We start from the raw sequence: 23,515 nt of genomic DNA, 5'->3' as shown, positions 1-23,515 counted from the left end.
CACAGTGCTTGGCACAGGACTGTTCTCAGTGTAGGCTGCTGAATGGATGAATCCTTCCACCCACTCATCGACCCAGGTAACATGTATTGAGCAGCTAAGTGCCAGGCACTGCTCCCCTTACTGCAGACGAAGCAGTGAACAAAACAGCAAGGTCCTGGCCTCTTGTTGCCTATGTTCTAGTGGGGGAGAACAGACAAGTGTGTACTGGGAGACAGGGAGAGAAATAGAGCAACTAGAGCAGAATTGAGGGGGTTAGGAAGGCTGAGGCGGTGGGGTGGGGGGTTTGCTCTTTTATGTATCACAGAAGGTCTCCCTGAGGAGGTAACATTTGAGCAGAGACTTAAAGGAAGTCAGAGAGCAAACCACAGGAATATCTGCAGAAGGCGTGCTTCAGGCCCAGGGAACAGCATGTGCAAAGGCCCAGAAGCAGGCACATGGACAGCATTTTTGAAGAAAAGAAGGCAGGTGTAGCTGGAATGGTATGAGTGAAAAGCGTATCTCTTTTTCTATTCTGGTCAAAATGAGCACACAACAGAATCCAGAAATTGAGAAAGATGTATTAAAATATTCACAAAAATACAACTGAAGATCAAAAAATAATAATGAGCTTGATGGTTTTTCCCTAGCTGATACATTTCCATTGAAAAACTACAGATAGTTTGAAATTTCAATCTCTAAGTAATGCCTTTTGAGTGCTCCCGTACAGAATTAGCACATCATTTTAAGAGGGCCCTTTTTGCCAGGACGAAGACATGAAGAGGGCAGATCTGCCCTTTAGGCAACCCTAGTTCGTTATCTGCAACCAGTTATCTGCTGAGGCACAGGAAAAAGGGGAGCCAAAAGGGCTGCAGGGGTGGGTGTGCGGGGCTTGGGAAGAGGTCCTGCCCTGAGAGGCTCATCTCGGTGTGAGCAGCTTCCTTCAGGGAAACCTGTCCTGGCAGAGCACCATGCTGGCAGCTGCCCTTGCCTGGGGGGAAGGTTGGTGAGAACTGGTGAGGATTCTCTGCCAGAATGCCAGGGCGCTGACAGAGTTTGAGGTATCTGGTTGGGCAGGAGGCCAAGAAGTCGGGCTGGGGAAGGGAGTGGTAAGGGAGGAAAAGGCCTTCAGGTGTCATTCGAGTGAGTGGCCCCCACAGCACCAGCTTCACCAACACATGGTCCCGGCACTCTTGCTCTCAGGGAGCTCCGAAATGTTTCGTTTATTCACAGGAACTGTTGAGAAAGGAGTGAAAAAACAATGCCCCTTTTCTCTGTAAAAAATGGCTGTAAGGAAACATGACACAGGCCTGTCTACAATGTGTGTCCTCTGTACCTCAAGCACAGCCTTAGTCAGCTATGTGGTTTTCACGGTGGCAAAGGCTCTCACCAGGAGTGTCAGCTTGAAGGATGGTGACAATCTCAACACCCTTCCCCTCCAAACACACATAAGAGGCCTTCTAAAGGCTCCTGTAGTTTTCAAAATAGATGTCCAAAAAGTTTTAGGATGCAAGGCAGAGTTGACCACTTTGTGGAAATGTCTCAGGGCCAGCACTGTGTCACTGTGTGTCACTCTCTTGGGCTGGGCCTATGAACATGGAAGGCAGCAGGGCAGGCGTTTTTTCTCCATTCCACACAGAATACAGAGCAGACACTGCCCAGCTTCAGATGTGTGTGGTGACCAAACCTGATCCCTGTTGACTCACAGACGTGGCATGTAAGGTGGAGCGTTACAAGAATAACAAAAATAGCTCCTCAAAAAACAAAAGGCTTCATGTGTGGGACAGCGTTAGTTTTGAAACTCATATGCCCTTTATCTTACCACCTTGTGCACACCTTGAAATCTCAATCCTGTTTTATTCCCTTTATGAATTCTCTTGGAACTCAGCCTTCAAACATCCCCAGAAGATGACAAGATTAGGAGAAAAAGCAGCAGCTCATAATGGACTCCAAACTAGAGGGGAGAAAAAGTAACATTGCCCCTCACTCCCACTCACCCCAAACACGTTCTGCAGACCATCTAGACAGTATTCTTCCCATAACTGTGGGCTTTCGGACATTTTAAAAAGGGGGAAATTAAAAAAAAAAACAACAACAAAGTTCAGAAAATGGGAGAAATGACAACATAAGTGTTGAATGATGCTCACCACACTTTCCATTCCCAGTAAAAAGTACAAATTCCTAGATTTTAAGTGGGATGGGGAGTAGTGAATAGGAGAAAACAAGTTTTAGGGAAGGACAGCCAAACTGTCTAATCTAGGCTCTCATTAACCTCAACAGTCTTTGAGGCACCATGAAGCTGTTATAAAACCATGACTGATGCTGCCTCTTGCTGGAAGCATGACTGACGCTTTATAAAGAAGGTGATTCTTGCCAGCCGCAGTGGTGCAACTATAGTTCGTTCTAGCTACTCGGGAGGCTGAGGAGGGAGAATCACTTGAGCCCAAGAGTTCAAGGCTAGTCTGGGCAACATAGTGAGACTCTACCTCAAAAAAAAAAAAAAAAAGCAAAAGAAGGTGATTCTCTAGAGAGCGAGCTCTGGGAGATTGGAGAGTGGCAACATAATGATCCCATTTCTGCCTACTTAGAAGGAAAGAAACTCCTCTCCTTTAGCTGTATGGTGACTGTTATTTCAATCAGAAAGGACATCAGCAAAGAATAAAACCGATACCTTTTACTCTCCACGTTACAAAAGTTCTCAAGCAAAGCTTGGATTTTCTGCTTAATCAGTATTGATCCAACAGTGTCCAGAATGAAGTGACCTTCAGCATTTATCCTTTGCTAATCTTGCTATCATGAATCCAGAAATTGATACGGCACATTTCAAGGGTGCAAACTTAAAGTAAGTCTACACAACATGTAAGGCTATCAATTGCCCCATATTTTAGTGAGAAAAACATCAAAAAAACTTCTCAAATTGTTTTCAAGTGGCATAGCCAATGGGTATTTTTTAAAAGCTGCAGACAAATAAATGGTACTGATACTGTGCTAAAGGCCACCCTTGGTATGCTTCCATCATAGCATCTCCATCCTCCAACTACAATAAATGCTAAGACTGATTAAGCCCTTAGATTAAAAGGCCATGTCTACTGGAAATACTACAGGATCTGCTATTGACTCCATTAAGGCAAACCATTTCTAAATGATGGTGAAAGGAATGTTTCTGAAATCTCCCAATTGTAAATGACCCAAAAAGAACGTACAAAAACAGCAAGACAATGGGTACACATGTAGAATCATACCATCTTTTCATCATGCAACACTGGCTCCTCACATCAGGAAGATTAAATAGAATATTTATACATATCCTTTGTACACATCTTTCTCTCCCTCTGTGAGTACACATGTACTTGTCCTTGCCTGGGTCTCCAAGGCTACATGTGGTAATGGGCTACATTTTCTGCACAAGAGTCCAGTTTGGTTTTGTTTCTTGCTGAGGATATGTTCTAGGTCTTAATTTTTTCGGATATCCGCATACACCACAGACTCTGACTTGTTAATCTTGTCACTGTGATGTCCGCCGGAGTGGTCTAACTGTGCATATATGACTGGGCCCTGGAAAAGGGAAGCAGAAGGATTAGAGGACTGAAAAAGCTGGCGGTTCCTTCAGCTACAGGCATAGAAGCAATGATTAACGTGATCACATCAGGGTTCCAAAGCAAAGACTTCCCTCTTGAATGTCTTCAGGAAGACCTCTTATGGATGATACGTCCAGGACTGACTTTGAAACAAGGATGGACATACGTTGACAATAGTTAAAGCAAGCACATGGGGCTTTGTTACATTATTCTTTCAACCTTTTTGATGTTTGAAAATTTCTGTAATAATATATTCCTTCTTAGGAATATCTCTTATCTTAATAGCTATCACAGAATTCCTCAGCTCTTACAATTGGGGTAAGAGTCTTAAGGACTAAGATGGGAACTTCCACCCACCTGAGACCCACAGAAATCATGAGCTTCAGAATAATCAGTCCATGCAAGAAACCAACATATTTGGTGCCACCCAAAGATACAATCAATTTGATCTGGTCAGTTATATAAATAGGTATAGTTTTAAACAAATAGTTTAAAAGCATTTCAAATATTCTTCAATACAACTACTTACAGCATAATTCTTTTAGTCTGAGCCTATTGTGACCAATACAAATATTGCTTCCTTGATTTTTAATATCAGATAACTGTTCTTCCTGTTTTAAAATAAAATTAAAAAGAAAAAACAAAAAGCCATAATCTACACAGATATAAAGAAAAACCCTAAATGGAGTAAAGTAGAAAAGATCCCTTCTTAGCCTCAGCAGTAAGGAAGAGGTTACAATTCCAGGGAATTGTCAGGGTCCCATTCAGGAGAGCAAGGGAAGGTTGGGTGGCTTGGGGGCAGAGCGAATTCCCTAACTGTTGGGGGAAGAGGTCAGATAGGTGGCTGCACTTCATGACTCTTTCAGTCCAGACTCTTAAAATTGTAAACAACAACAAAATAGCCCTGGTTTTAAAAGAAAAATTTAATATTACCCAGTGTCAACTTTTCTCCCAATCTAGGGGAACTCTCCTTGAGAAGTCTAATAATGTGCTTAAGCTTTCACCTTTGAAATCATAAGCTCAGTAGCCAAAAGCACATGGTTTAAAATAAACACACCCTCATCCAGGAGCCCTAACAACCTGTGTCCTTAGTGTGTAACCTGGGGTTCTGTGGAGTTCAGGTACTCCGACGTCTACAGAAGGGACAGGCCCAGTTGTAAGGGCTATACAATGGTGCATCTAAAAGCGGAGTTAGAAAATAACACTCGAGGACTAGATCCATTTGAATGTTGGTAGATCTGCGGTCTGAATTATGTATGATATCGTCTTTGTTGAACCTTAGAAAAGAGCACTGGTCACATGGCCCTGGGCACATTTGTAAATTTCTAAACACAAGTTTCTTCATCTCTACAATGGTACTACTAATAATATCTACATTTTTGTTTTTTGTTGTTATGAAAATTAAATAAGATGATACCTATAACTTAGGCAGTGTCTCACAGATAGTACTTAATACATGTTAGTTATTATCATGAACGTCTTGTTACACAAACACACTTTAAAATGCACTGAGGTAACTGGTCAAGTAAATTAAATAGTCAAACTCTGTGTGTTTATCTTTAGTCTACAATGGCTGTCATAGGTAATATTAACAGATCACATGGTTAATAATCATACAGACCCTCCACACATTCATCTCAGAAAGCTTTAAGTTAAATGCCAACCCCACCAAGAAACAAAAGGAAGTTAAAAAGACTGTTTTCGGCCGGGCGCGGTGGCTCAAGCCTGTAATCCCAGCACTTTGGGAGGCCGAGGTGGGCGGATCATGAGGTCAGGAGATCGAGACCATCCTTGCTAACACGGTGAAACGCCGTCTCCACTAAAAATACAAAAAAATTAGCCGGGCGTGGTGGTGGGCACCTGGAGTCCCAGCTACTCGGGAGACTGAGGCAGGAGAATGGTGTGATCCTAGGAGGCGGAGCTTACAGTGAGCCGAGATCGCACCACTGCACTTCCGCCTGGGCGACAGAGTGAGACTCCGTCTCAAAAAAACAAAAAAAAGACTGTTTTCTACTAGGAACAGAATTAAACTAACTGTTCCCTGGTAACAGCTATTTCCAAGAATAGGACAGACCTCCCAACATTAAATTATATAAATTCTTAGATAATAAAACCCCATATCATAATTCCTAAAAACTCACTAAGAGTTTTAGGGTATGTTCATGGGAGAAGGGGTTTACAATGTGTGACTGACTGCACAAATGGCTACAAACTCTTTCCTTCACTGCATCTTACTCTTTGCAACATAATGCTGTAGGTCCTTCCATCAAGAGTAGAAATCTGTTTCTCTACCCCTTGAATCTGGGCTGGTCTTGTGATCAGCTCTGACTAACAGAATGAGGCAGCAGTGATGCTGTGCAGTTTCCACACCCAGACCTCAACAGACCTTGCCACTTCCACTCTCTTACTGATCTTGGGACCCACACAGCCACCACTACCACGTGAAGAAGCCAAAGTCAGCCTGATGGCTGCTGAGAGACGCATGGCCCAGCTGTCCTCTGTCTGCCTGGCCAAAAGCCTGCCGATGGTTAGACTGTAAGTGAGACCACTGTAGACTGTCCAGCTACCAGTCAACCTTCTGGCCAACTGCAGATGCACAAGTGAGCCAGCAGAGATCAGCTGAGCTCATCCAGACCAGAATCTGCTCAACCAATCCACAGAATGGGGAGCCAAATAAATGGTGGCTGTTTTAAGCCACTATATTTTAGAGGATTTGTTATGTGGCAGTAGATTATTGATACACTATGTGAGTGGAAAAGAATGAGAACAGAGAAAGTAAAGAGGAAAAAGAACACAGAATTATCTTTTAGTCTGTAAATGTTAAAATATCAATGAGGTCTTTCATGTGAGACAGTATTGTCTTTCATGTCAAAAGAATACAACTATCTCTTGAACGTAAATGGGAAAACACTGAAGAAATCCCTTCCTGCTGATGGACTTGGTATTCTTCAAACTGTTTACCACTGCCTGATGTTATGCTCATTCCTCTTCCCCCTTAGAATATAATAAGGTCTTAAGTCAGGGACTTTGTTAACTTCCTAGAACTTAGCAGAACATAGGTGCTAGATGAAGGGATGGATGAAATAAAGGATGCAGAGAAATTGCGGATGTAGGTTGAGATTGGGGTCTGCTGACAGATCTAGCTCAATCTAGAACACCTCTATGAAGTCTGATTCTGAGTGCTATTTAGAGGTGGAAGGAGCCCTGAGTCTCTATGGAACATGCCTCAGCACCTCTATTTTGAGGGCAAATGAGGCTGCTCAGGACTTCAAGAGGATCCATTGAACCACGATCAACTTTGAAATGAACCCATCATTGCTAAGATGTTCACTTTTGGGTATAATAAAGAAGGAAAACAACAACAAAACCTACAATAACCTAGCTGTTTTCACTCTACCTCTTGGTACTCACCCTCCCCACCCTCCACTTCATTTATTTATTTATCTTTGCTTTCACACAAAGAATTACAACAATAAAGTGAAAAATTGGTCTGAATATGTTTTCAACTACTTTCTACATGAATAGGCCTTAGCTATTGAAAATGTTTCAAGAAACACATTGCATAATACAGGCCTATTATTTTAGCTACAACTAGAGATAAAATTACTTCTGAAGTTTACTTGTACCAAAATTAATTATTTATTCCAATAAAGAAACCATACTGGTGAAGGTTGGGGGAGAAGGTCCAGGAAGAAGGGATTCTAGAAAAGCAAAGAGATCTGCTTCTAAATACAAATTAACTGCTCAGGAGTCATTACGTTGTGTCCTGTAGTACACCTTTCATAGTCTCTGTAGCCTGTAGCCCTATTTAATTTGATTCTAGTCCTTCAGGTGTTAGAGGAATCACCCTCAACATCCTAGCACGAATCACTAAGACAGAACATCTGTTTTTACCATATGCTCATTGACTACTGACAGAACACCTTTTTTTTAGTATTTATTTCACTGTTTTTTAAGTAAAATATAAATATGAAACACAGCTATGTATTATGACTTTCTTTGAGATAAATGAGACAAATACTGATTATCAAAGTGAAGGTGAAAAAAATTGAACAGACAGGATAAAATATACACGTGTCTTAGAACCAGACAGATCTGGCTCAGCCACTAACTGACCTTGAGCAAGTGACTTGCCTAACTAAGCCTGTTTCTTCATGTGTAAAATAGAGACAACAGAAGAACTTACCCTGGAGGACTGTTGTGAGGACTAAAGGAAAAACGCACATAACTACTTCTTGAAACATTACCCTATCTATGCTATACGCACTACAGCTGACAAATACATAAATATTCCATTCAATCACTGTTTAACAACATAACCCAAAAAAGTACCTTTTGCATACAAAGCATCAACGATATCCAGAAAACGATCTAGAAAACCAACTATTCATCAAATACATATACAAAAATTACTTTATACCAATCTCATTCAAAACTAAGCTTCACAAAGAAAAAAAATTTTCTTATTTCTTCCCCAGTGCCTTAACACTCTAAACTCTAGGTAGTGCCTATCTAACACCTTCCCAACCCAGCCTCCCACTCCCCTTGGCTGGAAGACCCCTAATTTGGTTCTGGTCTTTACTCTCCCTTTGCTCAGGTAGATGACCCCACCTTCCTCTGCCCTAAGAGTGAATCAGAATGGCATCAGCTTCTAAGCCACAATGCTGGAAGCCAGAACAATCAGCAATGCCTCAAAATGCTGAAGGAAAATGATTTCCAACCTGGAATCCTACCCCACCAGATTAGCAATCAAATTTGAGGGAGGAGAATAAAGACAATTTTAAAGGTGTTAAAAACGTATTAATTATCTCACAGTTTCACAGGTCAGAAGTCTGAAATGTGTTTCACTGTGCTAAGATCAAGGTGTCAATAGGACTGCGTGCCTTCCACAGGCTGTAGGAGAGAATCTGTCTCCTTGCTTTTTCCAGCTTCTGGAAGCTGCCTGTATTCCTTGGCTAAGAGTTCTTCATCTTTAAAGTCAGCAGTATAGCATCTTCCAGTCTCTCTCCGATGCTTACCCTTCTGCCTCCCTCTTCTAAGGACCTTTATGGTTACAATGGAGCCACCCAGATAATCCAAGAAAATCTCCCTATCTCAAGGCAATTTAATCACATCTGCCAAGTCCTTTTTGATACGTAAGGTAACATATCCTAAAGAATCCAGAGATTAGAATGTGGACCTCTTTGTGGGGCCATTATACAGTCTACCATTCAAGTTCTCAAAATTTTTTTACCTCCTGTGCATTTCTTCTCACTTGGTTGGTAGTATCCAAGACACAGGCAGAAGAAATACAAATCTTCTCATGAGTAAATGTATTTTAAATGAAGACTCAATCAATTTGTACAAAGTGCCAAGAACATAAGTACAGTCTTCAAATTATAAAACACCCATGAGATGAGAAAATAGCCACCATTAGCAAGAAATATAGAAACAAAAACCATAGTCAGATCAATAAAGACTACAGACACTGGAATTATCAGTTTTGAGGTATAAATAAGAATATTTAATATGCTTAAATAAATAAGATAGTTGAAAATATAATGAAGTTATAAGGAACTATCAAAATTAGCCAGGTATATTTAAAAAAGAACCAAGTAAAATTTCTAGAAAATAAACCTGTAATATGAAATCGAAGTTTAAAAACTTTAAAAAGGGGCTAAACAGTAGACTAGTCACAGCTAAGGAATTAGTGAATGAAGGCAGATGAAGAAATTATGCAGAAAATGGCAGAAAGACAATACAATGAAAGATACGCAAGAGAGGCTAAGAGACTTAGAGCATAAAGAAAGTATAACACACATATAATCAGAGTTCCATAAAAAGATAAATAGATAAAATGCAGAAAGGAAAAATTCAAAGAGATTGTGACTGGAAATTTTTTAGAATTTATTAAAGACAACAACCTTAAGACTCAGGAGGTCCAATGAAATTACAAGCAGATGCAACAAGGGATAATCTATAATTAAATAGTATATAAAATGCCGAACACCAAAGGCAAAAAGAAGATCTGAAAAGCAGCCAGAGAGAAGAGACAGAATACCTACAGGGAAACAATGAGAATGTCAGCTGATTTTTCTACAGCTCTTCTCTTTATTATTTCTATCTGTTGATGTTGGGTTTAATTTGCTCTTCTTTTTCTACTTTCTTCAGACAGAAGCCCAGAACATCAATTTTAGAGCTTTATTTTTTTCTAATATAAACAGTTAATGCTACAAATCTTCAAAGCACTTCTTTAGCTATATCTCACAAATTTTGATATGTTGTTATTTTCACTCAGTTCAAAATATTTTCTAATTTTTCTTATGACTTCTTGTTTTACTCATGGGTTGTTCAATTTTGAAATATTGAGACTTTCCAGGTATCTTTCTGTTGATTTCTGTTTAATTCCATTGTGGCCAGAGAATGTACTGTATATGATTCCAACCCTTTTAAATTTAATGAGAATTGTTTTATGGCCCAGAATATGGTCTATATTTGGTTAATTTTCATGTGTACTTAAAAAGAGTAAGAATTCTGCTCTTGATGGAAGGAGTATTTTATAAATGTCTATTAGCTCAAATTGGTTTCAGTGTTAAGTCTTCTGCATCTTTTTTGATTTTCTGTAAACTTGTTCTACCAACTGCTGAGAAAGGAGTGTTGAAACCTCCAACTAGGATTGTGAATATGTCAACTTCTCCTTTCAATTCTCTTAGTTTTACTTTACTTACTTTCAAGCTCTATTATTAGAAGTATAAATATTTAGGCTCATGTCTTCCTTATGAGTAGATCACTTTGTCATCATAAAAAGTCTGTCTTTAACCCTGGTTCTATTTCTTGTTCTGAAGCCTACTCTGATATTATTACCACCCAGATTTCTCTTGATTAGTGTTAATGTAGCATATCATTTCCATCCTTTTACTGTTTAAAAAATGTGGTAAAAAATATATAACATAAAAATTAGCATCTTTACCATTTTAAAGTGTACAGCTTAGTAGTGTTAAGTGCATTCACATCCTTGTGCAACCGATCTCTAGGATATTTTCATCCTGCAAAAACTGAAACTGTACCAATTAAACAACTCCCTATTCTTCCTTCCCCAACAACTACCCACTCTACTTTCTGTCTCTATGAACTGGACCACTGTAGGGTATGGGATATTAGTAGAATCACATAGTATGTCATTTTGTGGCTGGCTTATTTCACTTGGCATATCTTCAAGATTCATCCACGTTGTAGCATGTGTCAGGATTTCCTTCCTTTTAGAGACAGAATAATATTCCATTGTGTATATGTATACCACATTCTATTTATCCACTTGTATACTGATGGACTCTTGGGTTGCTTTTGTATTTTGGCTCTTGTGAATAATACTGCTAGGAACATGGATGTACAAATATCTCTTCAAGACTCTGCTTTCAATTCCATCCTTGTATTAATATTTTTAACCTACCTGGATCTTTTTAAAGTGGTTTATTGTGGACAGCATAATTGGTTCTTGCTTTTCTATCCAATTTGTCCATCTCCACCTTTTAATGGCATGCTCAGCCCATTTATAGTAATGCAATCATCAGTCTGTTGAGTTTAAATCTACCACTTCATTATTTGTGTTCTATTTGCCCCATCTACCCTTTGCTCATTTTCCCCTCCTTTCCTGCTCACTTTTGGATTAACTGAGTATTTTGAAATGATTAAAGTTTCTTGTTGAAACCTCCAACTATGATTGTAAATATGTCAATTTTTCCTTCCAAATCTCTCAGTTTTACTTATTTTCAAGCTCTACTATTAGAAGTATAAACATTTAGGATTATGTCTTCTTTATGAGTAGATCACTTTATCATCATAAAAAGTCTCTCTTTATCCCTGGTTCTATTTCTTGTTCTGAAGCCAACATTGATATTATTACCATCCACATTTATAATTTTCCATGTTGTAGCATGTGTCGGAATTTCGTTCTTATCAGTATTGCCATTTGGAGATAGAGCTTGTTAGCTGTATGTATCTCTTTTATTTTTTTCAGTGTTTGCTCTAGAGTTTGCAGTATGTATCTTTAACTTATCACAGTCTACCTTCAAATTATAATTTCATGGATAATATAAGGACAGTACAACAGTATTCTTCCATCCTCCCACCCCATCCTTTGTACTACTGTTGTCATACATTTCACTTCCACATGTTATAGCCTCATAAAATGCTGTCATTAGTTTTGCTGCAAAGAGTCAACTTTTTTTTTTGTTTTTGAGACGGAGTCTCACTCTGTTGCCCAGGCTGGAGTGCAGTGGTGCGATCTTGGCTCACTGTGATGTCCGCCTCTGTGGTTTAAGCAATTCTCCTGTCTTGGCCTCCCAAGTAGCTGGGATTACAGGGGCCCACCACCATGCCTGGATAATTTTTTTATTTTTAGTAAAGATGGGGTTTTACCATGTTGGCCAGGCTGGTCTTGAACTCCTGACCTCAAGTAATTCACTCTCCTTGGCCTCCCAAAGTGCTGGGATTATAGATGTGAGCCACCATACCAGACCAAAGATATTTTTAAAAAAATAAAAATAAGTATTTTATATTTTTCACTTATTTGCCATTTTCAGTGATCTTCATTCCATTGTACAGATCTAAATTTCCGTCTGGTGTCCCCTTCTTTCTGCTTGAAAAACTCTTGACATTTCTGACACAGTATGTCCACTGGTGATAAATTCAACATATATATAATATATAATATATTTTATATATAAGATATTTTTGATAGGCAAAGAATTCTAAATTGATCATATTTTTCTTCAGCAGTTTAAAAGTGCTGGTTCCATCATCTCTAGCCTTATGGTTTCTGAAGAGAAGTCTGATGTCATCCCTACCTTTGCTCCTCTAGAATGCTTTCTTTTTTTTTTCTGACAACATTTACAATTTTCTCTTTATCAGTGGTCTTTAGCAATTTAATTACAATGTGCTTTAGTGTGGTTTTCTTTGTTTCTTTTACTTAGGGTTTGTTGAACTTCTTGGATTTGTGTGTTTATGTTTTTCATTAAATTTATAAAAATTTTTGCTTTTTTTTTTTTTTTTTTTTTTTTTGAGATGAAGTCTTACTCTTTCGCCCAGGCTAGAGTGAAGTGGCACAATCTTGGCTCACTGCAACCTCTGCTTCCCCGGGTTCAAGCAGTTCTGCTGCCTCAGCCTCACGAGTAGCTGGGATTACAGGCGCCTGCCACCATGCCCATCTAATCTTTGTATTTTTAGGAGAGATGAGGTTTGGCCATGTTGGTCAGGCTGGTTTCGAACTCCTGACCTCAGGTGATCCACCTGCCTCAGCCTCCCAAAGTGCTAGGATTACAGGTGTGAGTCACTGTGCCCAGCAATTTTCACTATTTCTGTGTGTTTATGTTTTTCATTAAATTTATTAAAAATTTCACTATTTCTTTACATATTTTTTTCTCTCCCTTTTTCTTCTCAGATTCTAATTAGATTGCTTGATATTGTCCAGTGGCTCACTGAAGCTCTGTTCACTTTCTTTTTTTTTTGAGACGGAGTCTCACTGTGTTGCCTAGGCTGGAGTGCAGTGGCATGATCTCAGCGCACGGCAACCTCTGCCTCCTAGGTCCAAGTGATTCTCTTGCCTCAGCCTCCTGAGTAACTGGGACTACAGGTGCCTGCCACCACGCCCAACTAATTTTTTGTATTTTTAGTAGAGATGGGTTTTCACCATTAGGCTCTGTTCACTTTCACCCCACCATCTGTCTTTCCCTTTGAGCTTCATTTTGGATAGTTTCTATTGCTATGTCTTCAAGTTGATTGACCTTTTCTTTTGCAGTGTCTAATCTGTTGTTAACACCATCCAATTTTTTTTATTTCCAGAAGTTCCATTTTGGTCTGTTTTAGATATCTATTTCTTTCCTCTTTATGTTCAAGCTTTCCTTTACATCTTTAAGTTTACTAATAAGATTTATAATACTCATTTTAAGGTCTTTGTTTACAAATCCCATCATTTCTGTCAGTTCTGAATTTGTTTCTACTGATTGATTTCTCCTGATTTTTTTATTTTTTATTGTAGTTAATTATTAAATATTATTATTTTTAATCTATCCATCCATCCATCCATCCTTCCTTCCTTCCACCCATCTATTTATTTGAGATAGGGTCTCACTATATTGCCCAGGCTGGTCTTACACTCCTGGGCTCAAGCAATCCTCCCACTTTAGCCTCTCAAGTAGCTGGGACTACAGGTACACACCACTATATCTGGCTTATGTGTTTTATGTTTTGTTTTCTTTTTATGCCTGATAGTTTTTTTTTTCTTTTTGAGATGGAGTCTCACTCTGTTGCCCAGGCTGGAGTGCCAGTGGCGTGATCTCGGCTTACTGCAACCTCTGCCTCCTGGGTTCAAGTGATTCTCCAGCCTCAGCCTCCTGAGTGGCTGGGATTACAGGTGTGTGCCACCACACCTGGCTAATTTTTGTATTTTTAGTAGAGGTAGGGTTTCACCATGTTGGTCAAGCTGGTCTCGAACTCCTGACCTCGTGATCCACCCGCCTTGGCCTCCCTAAGTGCTGGGATTACAGGCGTGAGCCACCGCACCTGGCCATGCCTGGTAGTTTTTGATTGGTGCCAGACATTGTCAATTTTACATTGTTGGGTGCTGAATTTTGTTGTAGCATAAAGAGTGTTGGATTTTGTTGTAAAATGCAACTAAATTACTTTTGGATTAGTTTGATTCTTTAAAGGCTTCCTTTTAAGCTTTGTTATGGTGGGTCCACAGCATCCTTTATTCTGGTGCTAATTTAGCCCATTTAGGTATGACCATTTTGAGAACCCCAACCAACACCCTGTATAAGTCTCTCTACTCTGGCTCTTAGGAACACAAACCAGTCCCAAACCTGTGTGAGCCCCAGGCATTGTGCAACCTACTGCATTTCAGGTAGTTCTTCCCCTGGTTTCAGAAGAGTGTTCTCCTATGTGTATACAACTCTGTAATCAGACAAAGACTCAAGGGGACCCCGCTCCAAATCTCTGAAGTGCTCGTGTTCATCCTAGCACGCTCTCTCTATGGTTCCTTCTCTGGTACTCAGCCTCATAAATCTTAGCCTCCTTGACCTCCCCAAATTCTGATTTCTGCCTTCTCAATTCAGTGAGACAGCTGGGCCCGGTTTCCATTTTCCCCACCTACACTGCAGTGTGGAAACTGCTTCAAGGCAGTACACTGGGGCAATAACACGGCTCACATTGTCTGTTTCCTTTCTCTTGGGGATGACAGTGCTGCATATATCTGTGTTCCACTGTCTTGAAAACCATAATTTCTTTTTCTTGTTTCTAGTTTGTTTTCAGCAAAAAAGCAACTTCCACAGTGCTTCAAGGGTGGAAGAAAAATGTTCCAAGGCTTTTTTAGATGCTATGCCTGTGTGTAACTTTCATGTCTTCATTTACAACCCTATTCCTGTTCACAACCCAAATTAGTAGACTGAGGTATCTGACATATATTATGTAATGTGAGAGAGAGACAGACAGATAGAATAGGAACAAGTAATGAGCCTGATGCTGTGGTAGAGAACATGCTATCTAGACACCTGGTTCTAGCCCCAGTTCTGTCACTAACTGGGTGTGTGCTTTTAGTAATTTAACATCACAATGCCTTAGTTTCCTCACCACATATAAAAACTATGGAATAAGACCATGGGTACTTTTCCCACAAAACACTGTTACACTCTTTATTTCCTCTTAACTCCATTCCCACCAGCTAACACCTTTTTAGGACAAAGCTATAACTGGCCAAATTCTTTAGCATGCTTTCTACCCCGGAAAAATCAAACTGAACTAAGCTTTGGAATTTTTGCCAAGCCACAGTTATAACTAAAATACTATAGCCAAAACACACAAAGCTAGATTATATGCTAACTTCCAAATAAAACCTGTTTCTCTTCTGTACTTTCTACAAGTAGAAACCAAAACCATTCTTTGTTCATCAAGCCTATTAATTATTCAGATAAATGCTTACTTTCCATTTTTTCTAAAGAATCCATAGAAAATAATTTTGGTTTTATTATCAATACTAAGAATACCAACTTTTCCCTAATTTCTTATCTTACAGAGTACCTCAATACAGAAAGAATCTCGTTCACTGGATTCATTTCCTTGGGCAATTAAAGAATCTTTTACTGACAAAGCCATTTCCTAATTCTGCTTAGGGCAAGGAAGCCACATTGTTAGTAAACAATTTATGTGATTGGTGGTTTCATGGAAATCTTTACTCAAGCAGATTCTTCACCACATATTTTCCTGTGGTCTTCCTAGGCCAGCCCTTTAATTCCTCACTCCCACTGTTTCTCTTTCTCTCTGTCTCTGTCTGTCTGTCTGTCTGTCTCTGTCTCTGTCTCTCATAGCTCTGTCTGTCTGTCTGTCTGTCTGTCTCTGTCTCTGTCTCTCATAGCTCAGTATTCTTTTCCACACCCAGGGAAGTGACAGAGCACCAAGCTGTAGGAAACAGTGCAGTGGGCAGAATCGCAATCAGCCATTACCTGGTGAGATCCAGAAGGCAGACTCTTTACAAGACCCTCAGTGTCGGAGGGGGAATTCCGAGGAGCCTGCTTAACTGGTGACAAACTCTCTGATGTACTGCAGCTGATGAATTGGCAATTTGAAGAACAAATGTAAAAAATAATAATAATAAATAAATAGAAACAAAAATACAGAAATGCAACTGACGGCAAGATGAAGCAACAGATATATAAAAACAAAAGACAACATAACAATGGGTATCAAAACGATCACGTATTTTTAAACTATTTTCTATACCTGACACTCACTCATTCTTCTAAGTCAATGAACTCATCACTGGGGGAGGCACAGAAACAAATGTGGTACAACCTCTTCAACCCAGTTTACAAAAATCATATTGGAATTCTAGTTACAATATACATTTATCCTTTTGCTGTTTGTCTTTTCCCCCTGCCATCAACCCTCCTTTGGGATAAAGGTTTAAGGGAACAAGCTCTATGGTACCTTTTAATAGCTTAATGGCAATTCACTTTTGTTATAATCAAAGGCAAACCTCTTCTGAATGTATGTTTTAAATTACAGATATATATCCAGGCAAGTCTTGGCTTATTTTGTTCTCTCCATATTTTTATTCCCTACCAATACCATAATCAAATCCCCCCAAAAACCCAGGAAGTCATGAATGAGAAACTAGGGAATGCCATGTCACACAGGCTGAACCTTTTCACGGTGACAGTCGTCTTTAACAACAAGCACTATCTCATATATGAATCAGGCAAAGTGAATGCCAGGAAGTAAGAAAGCTGGGGTACAGCGTAGGGATTTTCCAATGAGATGTGTCATCAGTACAGCTTAAAGCCTTTTGATACATACTTTTAAAACTTAGGAGTTTGGGGAGAATCACATTTAAAGTGTCATTACTAAGACCAAAGCATACCATGCATTCTGCAAACTGTTCCTTCTGTGAAATGCGAGGCTACATGCTCTGAACCAAAATGGTTTAATTATTCTAATACATAATCAGTCAGGATCTTAATTATTGATAACACAATACATGTATGAAAAAAGAAAACTAATGCACACACGCACACATACACAAGGGCATTTTACATGAAGAGCACAAATATTCAGATGTGCATAAAAACTCTATGTAACTTGATAATCCAATTTCATCCAGATGGTATGCTCAACATCTTTCTAATACAAACGTGACATATTCATAGACAAATCATAATAGCTGTTGGGTTAGCTCGGAGCTAGCTGGTTAGTCATCAACAAAGGAGAGGGGCTGAATACATATACAGGAATATTAACAGCAACGGGCAATGTGATTAGTTACCATGTGTCTAGTGGGAGTGGAAGAGGAGACCCAGCCCTGTTATAGTCCCAATGTGTCTTCTATGTCAGCTTTTCTTAAGAAGTAGAAGATAAGCAGGATCTGATCCCAGCACACCAAGGTAGAAAAGGTAGAGGAGGAGGAAAAAAACCAAAGTAAGAAGAACAGCAGCATTCATGATGCCATGCAGGAGTCTAAGGAACTCTTTCCTGCCCCTCATTAACCCCGAAGCAAGAACTACAAAGACTGGCATGTCACCACCCTGGATTAGTCTCATGTTGAAACCAATAGTCCAGCTATATTTAATCATAAAACACTCACCATGCAAGGGGGGCAGATACAGTCAGCAGAATAGAAGCATTCCAAGCAAGTAATATCTGAATTTGAACACTCAAACTTGTTAAAACACGGCACTCCTAAAAACTCTAGATCAGCAGAGCCCATAGATAGAGGTTCCCACCATCCACCAGCAAGAGAGTTCAGGACATGCAATCCTTTCACATCAGAGTCCCTTCAGGATGGTAAAAGTTAGATCTGTGTACCAGTAACACTGCTCATGCTACATCAACTTGAATTCAGCCTCTGCTCCCAGTCTTACCACATGAGTTCTACATAGCTTATATGGGTTAGCTTTCCAGCTGGAGTGGGGAAAAGAGAAGGTCCTTTAATTAGATACGCACCCTATGCTTAAACATGTTCCATTTGAGAAGCCATTAACAAAAAGAAAGTCTATTTTTCTTTATTGCTGATATATTTTGTTATCAACTCTTATTATCCCATTTTGGGTGAATCCAGCTAAGAATGATCAAAGCAATAAAGCTACTTAAGCTTGGAGTGGGGTAGGGGAACTACAAAAAGGAAAAGCCCTGCACCATCATCACACTGGGCTGGGGGAGGTAGTTTATTAAAACCACTGCTTTTTCTCCTTCTTTCTTTTTTTTTTTTTTAAAGAGACAGGATCTTGCTATGTTGCCTAGGCTAGACTCAAACACCTCGGCTCAAGCAATCCTCCTGCCTCAGCCTAAGTAGCTGGGACTTACAGGCGCATGCCACTAATTCCAGCTCACAACTTCTTAATTAGGGTTTTATATTTCCTAACTGGAAAGAACCAACTTGTCAGTTTATTAGCAAGAAATTGAAATTAAACTCTTAAACTGGGTAAGTGATGTCTTAAGAATACTAATTGCATAGTGGATGGTATTGAAACAGAGCACAGACTGCTGAGCAGCTCATCTCACCAAACCTAAGAAGGAAACTTGAACACAGATTAGAATCATATTTCACATTTAATAGCAGGCCCACTGATTTCCGCTTGCCCATGTTAGAACACCTCCTAAGGAGACTGCCTGATTCTGACATGAAAGAAAATAGTAGTTAATTCTTTAAAATCCTTTTTTCATTAAATACAGAAGTTTCTATAAACTCTGATTCCCTCCCTCCACCCCTGCCCTAAAAAAACAGTGTTTCTTACCCAGTGTAATCCCGTTTAGAGTTTTTCCTTCTATAGAGGACAGCCAGAATCATGCTGATGAGCAGAGTGAGACCTAGGACCACAGCAGTAACTATGCCCACCACTACCCAAACTGGAAACACAGGCAAATTCTCTAGAGAGAAAGAACAAAATAGTTTTAAGGTACATTGCTACAGAGAGAAAACATGGAATTTTATTAACAAGCAAGTATCTTCATTTAGCAGTTACCGTACCCTCTTTTATTATCCAAATTATGAGACCCTACTATCTATCCTATTACTATGTAATTGATGACATGCAAATATTAGATGAGAAAGAATGAACTATGGAACTAAGCATTTCTACACCTACAATCCCTCTCAGTGCTCTAAAGAAAAACTGGAGGTGTGAATTTACCTGGATCTACTCTCCGACAAAGCAGACTTTGTCTCAAAAATGAGACATCAGAACCTGCATTTCCTGTTTGTTCTCAAAATCAAAAGGAAGAAATAACTGTGCTGTTGTTGAAAGCTTTTTCCTGGAGAATATAAAACAGTATGAATCTCCTTCTTTCCCACTGCCCATCACATCCAAACATAATGAATTTGGTCTTTCTTCTAATTAACACTGAAAACTTCATACTCCTGAAATTAGACCAATAGGCGCCAGATGGTAGGAATAAAAACGGAGAAATCAGCCACTCTGGGTCAGAATGAGCAACAAGTTCCCCAACTCCAAGTGTGTTTGGTAGAGCCACAGGTTCACGGCAACAGGGAGCACAACTGTATGGCAGAAATCCTCCCTCCAAACCCAGCACGAAATGCAACTCATGTTCTCCAACCAAACATGAGATAAAGGAGACTGCATTATTATTGCCAAAATACTCAAGGAAGTACCTTTTTCTACGACATAGAGCCTAATGTGTCCAGGCTGGACAACGATGTCAGGAGGGTTTTTGACATCACAGATATAGGTGCCATTGTGTATAAACTGCATATTGTCTATGTTGATTGATGCATCTTTCTTGTCAAGGTCTCCAGCCCAGCTGATTCTGTCTTTAAATGGTGGATAATTCCCAAGGTACACTTGCCCTTGGGAGTAGTGGAAAAACTGCAATTAGAAAAAAAGGAACACATGAACTATTCTCAAAGGCAGAATTCCTAAACTCTGGAATGTGCATGCTATGAAAGGTTCTTTTAAAGACTTCATACGGAAAGAAATGCAACATCATATTACAAATCACAAGTTATGGAATCTAAGCCAGACAGAAGTTTAGAGATCATAGGACTCAGCCCTGCCAAGTTTCAATGGAAGAATCAGACTCATATATCATCTCTAATCCTCTCAATATTTCATTGATATAATTATTACCACCCATAATTTTATAAAAGACAAAATGGAGACTCAAGAGAAGTCATTTTCCCAAGGTCCCAATGATAGTAAATTGGGGACCCAGAGTAAAATTTAGGCCCATCTGAGTCTTCAAAGCCAATGTTCTTCCAATAACACCATGATTGGGCCCAGTGATTCCCAAGGCTTCAGAAAGCTTAGTGTTGAGTTAGCTTACCACTAAGATACAAGAGGCACAAAGGAAAAGAATCCTAAATATTTCAGATCAGCTAATCTGAGTTTCTCCCTCTTCCTTCTGGTTTCCTATGGAAAAGTTATGGGTGTGTGAAAGGAACAAAGCCCAGATAACACAAGATACTGTTGCCGGCTTTTGAAAGTTCAGCCTTTGGCCCCTTTCCCTTTCCAATCCTCAGTCTCTCCTCAGTCCTGCTTTCAGCAAAGGAACTGTCTTCTCAAAGTAAACCTTGTCAAACTCAGCACCTGGAAGCAGGGTTAAGGCCCAGTGGGAGGGGATCTATCCTCACACTTGGCTCTAATCCAAGCAGCTATGCTGGAGGCCTATGTCTTTGTTCTGGATAATGGACGGGGTGATGATGGGGCTGGGGATAGAAACCAGCTCTATTAGCAATTCAAACAGAATATTTTCAGAACCCTTTGAGCATGCTGAAAACCCCAGTGCAGACTCATCCATTCCTATGATTTAATGATCATCTAGATTTTCTTTCTTTCTTTTTTTATTATTATACTTTAGGTTTTAGGGTACATGTGCACAATGTGCAGGTTTGTTACATATGTATCCATGTGCCATGTTGTTGTGCTGCACCCATTAACTCGTCATTTAGCATTAGGTATATCTCCTAATGCTGTCCCTCCCCCCTCCCCCGACCCCACAACAGTCCCCGGAGTGTGATGTTCCCCTTCCTGTGTCCATGAGTTCTCATTGTTCAATTCCCTCCTATGAGTGAGAACATGCGGTGTTTGGTTTTTTGTCCTTGCGATAACAGGCAACCTACAGAATGGGAGAAAATTTTTGCAACCTACTCATCTGACAAAGGGCTAATATCCAGAATCTACAATGAACTCAAACAAATTTACAAGAAAAAAACAACCCCATCAAAAAGTGGGCAAAGGACATGAACAGACACTTCTCAAAAGAAGACATTTATGCAGCCAAAAAACACATGAAAAAATGCTCATCATCCCTGGCCATCAGAGAAATGCAAATCAAAACTACAGTGAGATACCATCTCACACCAGTTAGAATGGCCATCATTAAAAAGTCAGGAAACAACAGGTGCTGGAGAGGATGTGGAGAAATAGGAACACTTTTACACTGTTGGTGGGACTGTAAACTAGTTCAACCATTGTGGAAGTCAGTGTGGCGATTCCTCAGGGATCTAGAACTAGAAATACCATTTGACCCAGCCATCCCATTACTGGGTATATACCCAAAGGACTATAAATCATGCTGCTATAAAGACACATGCACATGTATGTTTATTGCAGCACTATTCACAATAGCAAAGACCTGGAACCAACCCAAATGTCCAACAACGATAGACTGGATTAAGAAAATGTGGCACATATACACCATGGACTACTATGCAGCCATAAAAAATGATGAGTTCATGTCCTTTGTAGGGACATGGATGAAACTGGAAAACATCATTCTCAGTAAACTATCACAAGGATCATCTAGATTTTCTTAACTCCCAAACCTCTCTCTCCATCAATAGCTCTAGACTCCTTGCCCAATTGCCTACTCACTTTACCACCTGGCTGCCCCTCTCCCCCAAGCTTGTCACCCTCTCTTACAAACTTCATCTTCCCCTCTTCATGTATTGCGTCTTCACTGATGGTTACTGTTTCTTTCCAAAACCATAAATCTTGAAGTAATCCTTGATTCTCTTTCTTCCCATACAGTTAATCCCCCAATATTGTCAATTTGTCTCATTAGTTTCTCTCAGTTCTCTCTTCTCTCTATTCAGTTCCCACTGATAATATCTGTTTTTATGTTTTCATCATCTTGGACTATGGCCTCTTAACTGGTAAGTCTAACTCATCATCTTCTGTAATGCCCAAATGATCACTGTTAATAATGGTTAATATTATAACATTTATCAAATATTTACTCTGCATTTCATATGACCTAAATGCTTGTTAAGAACCATGAAGGGTCTGAGATTTTACCCTACTTACAAGCTAACAAAGTTAGTTGGCCACAGGTTCATAGATGCTGACAGAAGACACGGACTCCTGTGAAATCTTCACTCCCATGAAGAAGACTCAGAAACAAAGAACCTTATGAGCAGAAAGCATGTGTTTGTTCCTCTTGCCCCGCAAGTCCCACAGCCATGACATGGAGGGGCTGACGTGGATGTTGTGCAGGCAGAGGCACTGCATCACAGCGGAGGAAACCCAAGCTCAGGGAATGCAAATCTCTTACAAGGGGCAGAAGACATGTCTGACTTTAGCCCTGAAAGGAGACGCTACCTTTACTATACTCAAGAATACACAAATTTGTCCTCTGCTCCAGAGGGTAACATCATCTCTGCCTTCCAAAGCTAGTTACTGTATAAAAAAAGTCCAGAACAAAGGCAGCCAGCGCCTTTGCTAGCAAGGTGTGCAAAAACGTGAAAGACCCATGGAAAACTGCCTCCCAACAACTCTCTAGCCCTCACAACCACCCTACGAGGTGAGATTCGCCTACCTGATATTTCATAAATAGGGAATGTGAGGCTCAGGAAACCTTGGTGACTTTCCCAAAGTCACAGGTTTTAGAGATGGAATTCAAACTCAGCTCTGATTTCAAAGCTTATGCTATTTCCAATGTTTAATGCCTCTCAGGTGAGATCATGTCTTATCTGTTCAAAGTCCTTCACTCTCTCTTCTTCACTAGAAAATGAACCATAAACTCTCAGCTTTGCAAATGAATCCTTCCATCACCTGCTCTCTGCCTTCCCTTCCCACAACGTCTCCACATATTCCCTGCCTTGCATTTCTGAACCAGTGGGGATGAGTTACATGATGCTGTTTCTCAGCACTGGGTCTAAGACAGCTCCCCCAGTCAGGCTCCCTCATTGACTGGGGGCCATTTGAAGGCAGAGGATAAGATGTATTTTTCTCTGTACTCCTTAGCACTTTGGACACAGCAGGAACTACATAGTTTGCTGAATCAAACTGAGGAATAACGTCTTGGTCAAACCAGTGAGAGATGGAAATAAAACACTGAAAAATTCACAGAAAAGACTAGAATCATTATCAATCAATATTTTTAAAGTACAAGCCGAGGTACTAAAGCTATGAGGTATACTAAAGATGTAAGACAGGCATGTCCTCTTAAAACACCCATATTCAGGAAGAAGAAGAGGA

At 39.8% G+C, this 23,515-nt stretch overlaps 1 protein-coding gene across 4 annotated transcripts in view; it reads right to left on the bottom strand.

Moving 5' to 3' along the window:
* Positions 1-537: 537 nt before the first annotated feature.
* MPZL1 (myelin protein zero like 1) overlaps positions 538-23,515 on the bottom strand; it is a 72,743-nt gene continuing 49,765 nt past the window's right edge. The window contains exons 3-7 of one of the 4 annotated variants that reach the window (XR_010117445.1): positions 19,690-19,903; positions 18,815-18,947; positions 17,347-17,445; positions 16,028-16,130; positions 3,515-3,531 (exon numbers count right to left, since the gene is read on the bottom strand). Coding sequence is in view for 3 of the 4 variants with exons in the window: in XM_063625117.1 (XP_063481187.1) it covers positions 3,430-3,531; positions 16,028-16,130; positions 18,815-18,947; positions 19,690-19,903 (552 nt within the window). In the remaining variant the exon portion in view is untranslated. Of the gene's footprint in view, positions 3,532-16,027; positions 16,131-17,346; positions 17,446-18,814; positions 18,948-19,689; positions 19,904-23,515 lie in introns of all 4 variants that reach the window. The other 3 variants (XM_063625117.1, XM_063625118.1, XM_063625119.1) reach the window with 3 other exon arrangements.

The sequence above is a fragment of the Symphalangus syndactylus genome, chromosome 12 (genome assembly GCF_028878055.3).
Source record: "Symphalangus syndactylus isolate Jambi chromosome 12, NHGRI_mSymSyn1-v2.1_pri, whole genome shotgun sequence".
Lineage (NCBI taxonomy): Eukaryota > Metazoa > Chordata > Mammalia > Primates > Hylobatidae > Symphalangus > Symphalangus syndactylus.
Note: the sequence above shows the minus strand (reverse complement) of the source record. Positions and strands in the feature narration are given on the sequence as shown.